The sequence below is a fragment of the Otolemur garnettii genome, unplaced genomic scaffold (genome assembly GCF_000181295.1).
Source record: "Otolemur garnettii isolate 467f Iridium unplaced genomic scaffold, OtoGar3 scaffold00015, whole genome shotgun sequence".
Lineage (NCBI taxonomy): Eukaryota > Metazoa > Chordata > Mammalia > Primates > Galagidae > Otolemur > Otolemur garnettii.
This window is the reverse complement of record NW_003852410.1, coordinates 20,270,587-20,279,858: the sequence shown is the minus strand read 5'-3', so window position 1 is coordinate 20,279,858 and position 9,272 is coordinate 20,270,587. Positions and strand designations below refer to the sequence as shown.

At 34.8% G+C, this 9,272-nt stretch overlaps 1 protein-coding gene across 1 annotated transcript in view; it reads left to right on the top strand.

Annotated features, from left to right (window-relative positions):
- KBTBD8 (kelch repeat and BTB domain containing 8) overlaps positions 1 to 3,163 on the top strand; it is a 10,184-nt gene extending 7,021 nt beyond the window's left edge. Inside the window, exon 4 of the mRNA XM_003785513.3 lies at positions 2,512 to 3,163. Coding sequence (XP_003785561.2) covers positions 2,512 to 2,975 — 464 coding nt within the window. The 3' untranslated portion in view covers positions 2,976 to 3,163. The remainder of the gene's footprint in view (positions 1 to 2,511) is intronic.
- Positions 3,164 to 9,272: the final 6,109 nt, after the last annotated feature.

The following is a 9,272-nucleotide window of genomic DNA, read 5'->3' as shown; positions in this document are numbered from 1 at the left end:
CAGGCTGGGGATTCGAACCCGCCACCTTAGGTGTACGTGGCTGGCGCCTTAGCCAGTTGAGCTATAGGCGCCGAGCCATTAACTTGTGTTTTACTTGATTATACTGAAACAGGTGTTAGTTCCTGTTATTTGAGGAATGCCACTGGCTCAATATTTGTAAAATATTCGTTAGAACACTCTATTCTATCAAGGACATACAAAGAAAATAAGGGCCAGGCATGTGTGGCTCACCTCTATAATCTTAGTTAGAGGTGAGACCTCTAGACCTCTGGGAGGCCAAGGCAGGGGAATTGCTTGAGGTCAGAAGTTCCAGACCAGCCTGAGCAAGAGTGAGACCCTGTCTCTACAAAAAATAGAAAAATTTGCTGGGAATGGTAGTGTGTACCTGTAGTCCCAGCTACTTGGGAAGCTGAGGCAGGAAGCTTACTTGAGCCCAGGAGTTCAAGGCTGCACTGAGGCCATAGCACTCCGGCCTGGGCAACAGAGAAAGACTCCATCTCAAAAAAAAAGAAGAAATGTATATTTTATCCGGTATCATTAGATAGGTTATATTATCCAGTATCATGAAGCTGTGCGTATGTATCTTACTGGCTAACTTGATAGTAGTATCTTACTGGCTAACTTGATAGTAGTAGAGTTAATAATTATAAGACTCCCAATTTGGAATGTAAAGGTTGTATAATAATGCAAACTCTAAAGCAAAATAGCAGTGAATTGATACAATTTCAGGGCTGGAATGAACAACATTTAATCCAATATTATATTTTATATCAGAGGAATCTGAGCCCTGAGGGTTGCTTGTCACTGGTTTTAATTTGTTAAAGAGGACTTTGGATTTTAAAAATCAACACTTTTGTGTATCATATATTCTAAAAGAAATCTGTAGAGATGTAGCACACATCAGAAAGTTTGGATTCCTGTCTTTATCAAGAATCCTGTTACAAGTTAATGAAGAAGGGCAGATTATGTGGAAATAAATCTAGGAGCTCAACAAACTATTTTAAGTAAAATTGAAGGTAAAGTGTCACTAGTATTAAGTTGGCAGTTGAATTTGTAGTAAATAGTAAATCTAGTTCAGAACAATTTTCAAGAGGAAGCTGAACTTAGAATGAGGAATTCCTAGTCTAAACAAAACTTCTTTACATCAATAAATCTGATGTGTATAATTGGAAGCTTAGGTTGAACTAATTTTTTTAAAAATCTGTGGCTATTGAAGTATCATTTAACCTACCCAAAAAGGGATCAGATTTTTATTACAAAGATTTTATACAAATGTGATAAATTGGAAAATTCTTAAATATCTTCACTACTTCCTTCTTTTTTTTTTTTTTTTTTTTTTTTGTTTGAGACAGAGTCTCACTTTGTTGCCTTTGGTAGAGTGCTGTGGCTCACAGCAACCTCACACTCTTGGGCTCAAGCGATTCTCTTGTCTCAGCCTCCCAAGTAGCGAGACTACAGCTGCCTGCCACAACACCTGGCTATTTTTAGAGGCAGGGTCTGGCTCTGGCTCAGGCTGGTCTAAAACTTGTGATCTCAGGTGTTCCACCTGTCTCAGCCTCTGGGAATGCTAGGATTACAGGCATGAACTACCGAGCCTGGCCTTCACTTCTTTCTAACATTATCATGTTGGCATTCTGACTCAGCATATCTTTTTATTGCTCAATTAGAATAGAAGGTGACTTAAAGTCCATGCTGTATACCATGTGTGTTTTCTATTTGTCTTTGGATTATAGCAACACTCAAGTAAGCACATCCTTGGCATAAACATAGATCTGAACAATCCCATGTGCAATCTTCTAATTACATAGCACACAAATTTATAGTGGCATTTGGTCTTATTAGATGAACATTAGTAATTTTTTTTTTTTTTTTTTGAGACAGAGTCTCATTCTGTTGTCCTGGGTAGAGTGCAGTGGTGTCTTCATAGCTCACCACAGCCTCAAACTCCTGGGCTCAAACAACCTTCCTGCTTCAGCCTTCCAAGTAGTTGGGACTGCAGGCACTACTACAACACCTGGATCATTTTTCTATTTTTAGTAGAGATGGGTCTTGCTCCTGCTCAGGATGGTCTCTGAACTCCTGAGCTCAAGCAATTTTCCCATTTGGGCCTCTAGAGTATTAGGATTATAGGAATGAGCTACTGTGCCCAGCTAGTAATGCTTTTTTAGAGCTGGATTAAAATAAATTTTCTGTAATACAAAATTGGATAGAACATGGAACCAAGCTCTTAACTATTATTCTGCCATCAATCCAAAGTAACTCCTTATACCTTCTCAGTATAAACATCACAATTTAGGTTGATTATAATATTGTATCATGGAATTAAAAAAGTTTTATGGTATATTGTAACCTCATTAATATAGGTTTGGAAATTACAAAATAAATATTTTAAAAGTGAACTATTTGGGAAAATTATGCTCTTTAGTCTTCAGAGGTTAGAATTACCACATACAGCCAAAAATCAAACATGAAAATGTACATATTCTTGTTTTCTTTCTTTTTTTTTTTTAGGAGAATTTTTCCTCTTCTATGAGCCTCAAAAAGACTACTGGGGTTTTTTAACCCCTATGACTGTGCCTAGAATCCAAGGCTTAGCAGCTGTATACAAGGACTCAATCTACTACATAGCTGGAACCTGTGGAAATCATCAGCGGATGTTTACTGTAGAAGCCTATGATATTGAGCTAAATAAGTGGACTCGTAAAAAGGATTTTCCATGTGATCAGTCCATAAACCCATACCTTAAACTGGTACTTTTCCAGAATAAACTCCATTTATTTGTTCGAGCTACTCAAGTTACTGTTGAAGAACATGTCTTCAGAACCAGCAGGAAAAATTCCCTTTACCAATATGATGACATTGCTGACCAATGGATGAAAGTGTATGAGACCCCAGATCGGCTCTGGGACCTTGGCCGGCATTTTGAATGTGCTGTAGCTAAACTCTATCCTCAGTGTCTTCAGAAAGTCCTCTAACAAGTAGCACGTCTTTGTGCATCACTAGCATCTCATAATTAGGAAACTTGTTTCGTGATATTAAGGAGTGTTGTCAGTATTTTAAGAAACTGAGAGAGTTTTGTACAAAGAAATGGGTGCTCTTAAAGATTACAGTGTAGGAAAGAATTTGCTTTCATCCTTGTGATGTTTCATTTCATTTCAGTAAGAAAGGGTAAATAAAGTGCAATTATCAGCATTTTTTTTTTCTGGCATAAAAGTAATCATACCATTCTAGATTTTTGTGATCAATAGTCATTGAGATACTAGGTGAATCAAGACAACTATGCACTCTTAGAAGAGTGGTTAGAGTATTATTGGGTAGAGACATTTAAACTAGTTTGATGTGACTTTATTTTAAATACGGGTAATAATCTGAGGCAATATCACTAGGATTTTACTTTAGCTATGACCTCTAACACAGAGAAGCACTAACTTAGATCCTCATTCTTAATATTTATATATATATATATTTTTTTTGCGTACTGTTTTCAACTGTACTGAGTTTTAAATGTTTTCTGTTATTAGAATAGATTGAAGGAGAAACAAATTAGTCTCAGAAAGAGCTTTTAGACTTTTGTATTTCCTATGTAACTTTAAGTTAAGCTAAAGTATTGAAATGGCAGTTTTCTGTTGATCACTTTTTCAAGTGCTAACACTGTTTCATTTTTTAAAATCTGGAAAAGTGCTCAAATCCATAGGTGGCTGGTGCTAGTTTAAGCTAATTTATGTGAATAACTAGAGAGATTTAAGTGGTCTGAGCCTATGACTATCTTTCAAACCAGTATGTGAGAATCATGGCCATAATACTTTATTTGCTGAACTCTTATGATTCACAAGATTTTCTATTTATGTGATAGGAAGATATGGCCAGTTATTGGTCTAGCTCAGGCTCCTCAAACTATAGCCAGTGGACCACATGCAGCCCTCCAAGAACATTTATCCGGCCCGCCGGGTGTTTTTGCCGCCGCTGCCTGTCCTGCTTAGCAGCCAACTCGTCCCAGGGCCCGCAGTCTGGCCCTCCAACTGTCTGAGGGACAGTGAACTGGCCCCCTGTTTAAAAAGTTTGAGGACCCCTGGTCTAGCTGGACTAAGTCTTAGAATAGTAAGAACATTATACCCAGTTTGCACTAACATGGGCCATTTGTTGCCCACCTTCCTTTTCCACTACCTGTCCAGTTATCGGTACAATGGAAGGTAACTTAACTCTCTTCCATACAGATCATAATGTGAACTTTTACTCCTATGTTTAAAATTCTGTTCTTCAGAAACACAGAACTTCTGCAGTGATCTAATTTAATAGCTTCTAAGTTTCATATTACAATTAAAACCTCATTTTTTTTTTTTATCATTTTTGCACTTAAGAGGGATGAATACTCTTACATTGAAATCCTTGTTTTAGCTGAAGGAGATTGAGAAGGAAAAGAGTGAATGAGTAGAACCATAGCTTTATAGGTACAAAGTCATTTTTCATATTTGACTGATGTATTTCTAATATGAATATTAACATGAAGGACACCCAAACTGATTTGTACATCTAAAGCAAATATTTAGATCAGTAACTTATTTTTACTAAGCCTGGAATAATTCATAAAGGATTTAAGTATAGCCCACAGTCTGTACCATTTTTATTAAATTAGAAGCAAACTGGCATGGTTTATATTTTAAAAATCTTGCACAAATTGTAAGGTGATACTGTGAAACAAATTTAAAACATTGCCTCTTTGCATCACATACCTCGTTTTTCAGAAGCTTTCCAAACTGCTTTACATAGACCTCTACGAGTAGGAAGAGTTTTCTGTAACAGAAGTTAAAATGGACAGCATTTATAGAATTAACAATTTTAAATGTAGTCATAGAAAGCTAGATATGTGGTTTCTTCTTATTGGCCTTTATAATATAATCTCTATATAAACTTTGTCAAACAGTTATTTTTCCCTTCCCAGTTTTTCTTCATTTTCTACGTTTTTCTTTATCAAAATGCTGTGGGGTTATTTCTGCAATTTTTTAAGTGATTCTTTGCAGTTTTGCATTGCTGAGGGAAGGAAAAAAACAAAAGTAACCAATTTTTGCAAGAGATGTTCATGTAATTTATTTTTGAAAGCTTCGTTTGATAAGATATCCTGTCTCTTTTTGACAATCTTCTATATTTACAAAATGTATTACTTGAAAACATGACATAGAACTTTGGGTTAGCAAGTTACATGGCTCTATGACATATAAGAGAACAACATACTGTGGTTAATTCTATAGTAGATTTATTCTCTTGATCTGCACAACAGTTGATCCTTTTGCTATAACTGTTTATACTGAAGGTATGATCTAAGTTTAGCGTGTTAAAACAAGGCTTAGGATTTGTTATTGGAGTAGAATATATATTGAATTTTGTATGAAGATCTATTTGTTTTTAAATTCTATAGCTGGGATATTTTACCATTTTTAAATGGATTCAGAAGAGGTCTTAGAAAACTAAGATTAGTGATATGTGTGGGTTTATGTTTAGATATTTAAGGTATACTTTTGTAGTGTGACAAAAATGTAAGTAAAAGGCACAATGGGTACTACACAATTAAAATATGGGTCTAACATATGCCAGTCCTACTTTAATCTTGTTTTTGCATTTGAAGAATGTATGTAGCACTTTCCTATGTATTTTTTTACACATTGAAAACTGGACTTGGTGTAACTGTGTTATAGGAAAGTAGAAATTGTATTATTATCTTCCATCTTTTTATGTTATCCTACAAAGTTGATGCTTAAGCATCAAGGTGATTTCATTGGTCATGAGAAAAAGTGGATGTGATCTTCAAGGAATCAGATTTCCTATGTAAAGCAGTTTAAGATGGCATTCAATGTTCAGTGCTCAGGTATGTAGTAAGTACTGTAGTCCTATGGGGGCAAATTATAGATATTTTTAAACATTTTGCCATAATTGCACAATTTTTTGCATTTTTACCTGATGTCATTGTTTCTTATAATAAAACCTTTTCTGATTGAAAACTTCCAGTGTTGTAAAGTGACTTCTGACTAGTGAGTTTTGCAAAATTAAAATTTATTTAAAATTATGAAATACTTTAGGTCTTGACAGAATGGAATGAGATTTTAATCTGTTAAATATCTGGCCTGTGGTAGAAAATGAACTAGTTAGTATTATATATAATGTTCTTTAAACTCTAAGGCAAGCTCATTTATTTTTGTTCTCCTTGATTCCTCTCTTAACACATTTCATATCCAGTACATCAGAATCACTTTGACCCTTTGTAATCTATTCTTGTCCCTGCATAGTAGAGTGATCCTGTTAAATATAAGTCAAATCATGGCCCTCTTCTGCTCAGATCCCTCCAATGGCTTCCCAGTTCCCTTCATATGAAAGCCAAATTCCTTACTTACGTGATCTGTACTTAAACCCAACCACATCTCTTAAGCTCATCACTATTCTCCTACTTTAGTCTATTTCAGCAATATGGATCTTGCTGTTCCCAAACATGCTGAACACCTCCAATGTCAGGGCCTTTGCCCTTGCTGGGTCTTGCCAAGAAGCCCTTAAGTCTTTATTGAAACATCACCTTACTTCAGAGGGCTTCCCCAATTACTTTTTGTAAAAATATGGTGAATTTCCTCCAACTCCACCCTCACTCATACCACCTCTTTTCCTGCTTTTATTTTTCATACATATCTTTCCCCCATTGGTATGCAAGCTCCACAAAGGCCAGGAATTTTTTTATTCACTGTAGCACTTTAGATCAGTATCTGGCACACATTAGGTACTCAAATACATTTTTGTAGGAAGAAAATGAATTTTCAGTTAAATCTTAGACCACCTTGAGAAGTGGTAGGATTAGTACACTATCATCTCTATTTTATCAGAGAGGAAACCCAAAGACCAAGTGAATCACTGAAAGTTATCTAACTAATAAAGGGCTCACCTGGAATTAAAACCAAGATTTCCACTTTCACCTAGTTCCCACGTGTTAAATTGGTTCCAAGCAAAACCGAAAGAAAAAGTAGATGCTCTGTATTTTGTGACCTTTTAGAGTTCCACTTTTTCTCCAGCATCTACTGTAATTTATAGTTGGGATTCTCGACCAGGAAGTAGATCAGGTAGAAAATTTCTTCGTTGCCTCTCCATATTGCCCGATCACTATCTTTCTGTACTATAGTAATAAGTTACTGTAATGAGTTCTGTCCCTCAGATAAGTTTCTGGAAGAGATTGTGGGAAATTGATATAATGTATACCTTAAATGTATAGTAGAATTTATAGGTTAAATCATTTGGACCTGATGCTTTATTTTGGAAGGTTATTTTTACTAATTGCTAATTCAACTTCTTTAATAGATACTTATATATTTCTCTTCATGTAGAATTTGTTTCAAAGGCTTTGCTCAGTTCATCTACATTATCAAATTTGTGGGCATAGAGTTGTTGGTAATCATCCTTTTGTATTCTTTTCATGTCCATAGGATTCTGTAGTGATTAAGCCTCTTTCATTCTGATGTTGGTAATTTGTGTCTTTGGTTAACCTGGCTTATGACTTATCAATTTTATTGGTCTTTTCAAAGAACCAAGTTTTAGTTGCATTGAGTTTTCTCTATTGTTTAGTGTTTTCAATTGCATTGTTTTCTGCTTGAATTTTTATTGTCTTTTAGTTGCTTTAAGTTTTAATTGCTCTTCTTTCTGTAATTAAGGTAGTAGTCTAGGCTAGGCTATTGACTTTAGGTCTTTCTTTTTTTTCTAATATATGCATTTAATGCTATACATTTCCCTCTATGTACTGCTGTTATAGCATCTCACAAATTTTGATATGTTATTTTCACTTTTTTAGTACAAAATTATTTATTGTGTCTTCTTAGAGAATGTATCCTTTCAGAATTATGCAATGCATTTCTTTATTCCTGATAATCCCTCTTGTTCTGAAGTTTTCCCTGTCTGCAATTAATATGGCCACTCAAACCTCATTTTAATCAGTGTTAGCTTGATATATCTTTCCCTATGCCTTTTCTTTTAACCTTTCTTAGCCTTTATACTTAAGGTTGGTTTCTTGTAGACAACTTATAATTGATACTTATTTTTATATCCACTGTGAGAATTTCTTTTAATTGGTATATTTAGATCAGCATTGCATTTAAAGTGACTATTAATATATAGTTGGGTTAATATCTACCATATGTATTTGTTACTGTTTTGTATTTGTTGCTATTATTGTTCCTTTTTTTCACTTATTTTCTTTTGTTCCCTGGATTTAGTTGAGGATTTTATATAATTCTATTTTATCACCTCTTAGCACAGCAATTTTTCTGTTTGTTTAACAGAAAAAGCAAACTCTGGAAAATATTTTAAAAGTTTGTCCTGAGCCAATAATATGACCATAGCCCAAGGAACCAGTTTCAAGGAGTCGTGAGAAAGTGCACCTGAGGCAGTCAGGTTACAGTTTGGTTTTATACATTTCAGGGAAGCAGGTGTTATGGGCAACATAAGTTAATACACAGAAGGTTTACATTGATTTGGTAGGAAAAGGCAGGATATCTTGAAGCTGAAACTTACAGGTTATAGGTAGATGCAGAGATTATTTAATTTGCAATTGGTTAAAGGAATAATGCTTTCTCTAAAAGCTTGGTGTCAGTAAAAAAGAATATTTAAGGTAAGTAAATCTGTTAATCACAGAGCAAGCCATAGTATACCGACTCAAAGTGACCTGATAAGCAAATTTGATGTCTTGAAATGGCCTTACCTCTTGCTTATAATTTAGTTATAATTTAGTATCTTATTTGCTACAGAATCTGTTTTAAATTATAGTTTCTATTTTAGCATTAATACTAGTCAAGTTGCTGTGTATAAACTCCAAAAGGGAGAGGGTATAACAAGGCATGTCTTACCTCCCGTCCTCGTCATGGCCAGGAATTCAATTTTTTAGGTTTCATGGGATCCCTTTTGCTAAAACAGGGTAACAGGGTCTGTTTCATTTGTTGGGAGGCTTAGGATTTTATTTTTAGATTACAAACTTTACTTTAAATTATCCTCAGTGGTTGCCTTAGATTTATAATATATATTTTAAAACTAAGTCCACCTTTAAATAATGCAGGGGACTGAGACTATACTGCTTCATGAATAGTGTAGGAACCTTGTAACAGAGTTCCCAATTCTTCCCTCCCACACCCTATGGCATTGCTGTCATTATTTTCCCTTATCCTTTGCTGTAACTGTTCATTATTATTATTACTTTACACTGTTATCCCTTTAGATAAATTGGTGTTTAAAAAATAAGACATTATGGCAAGCGT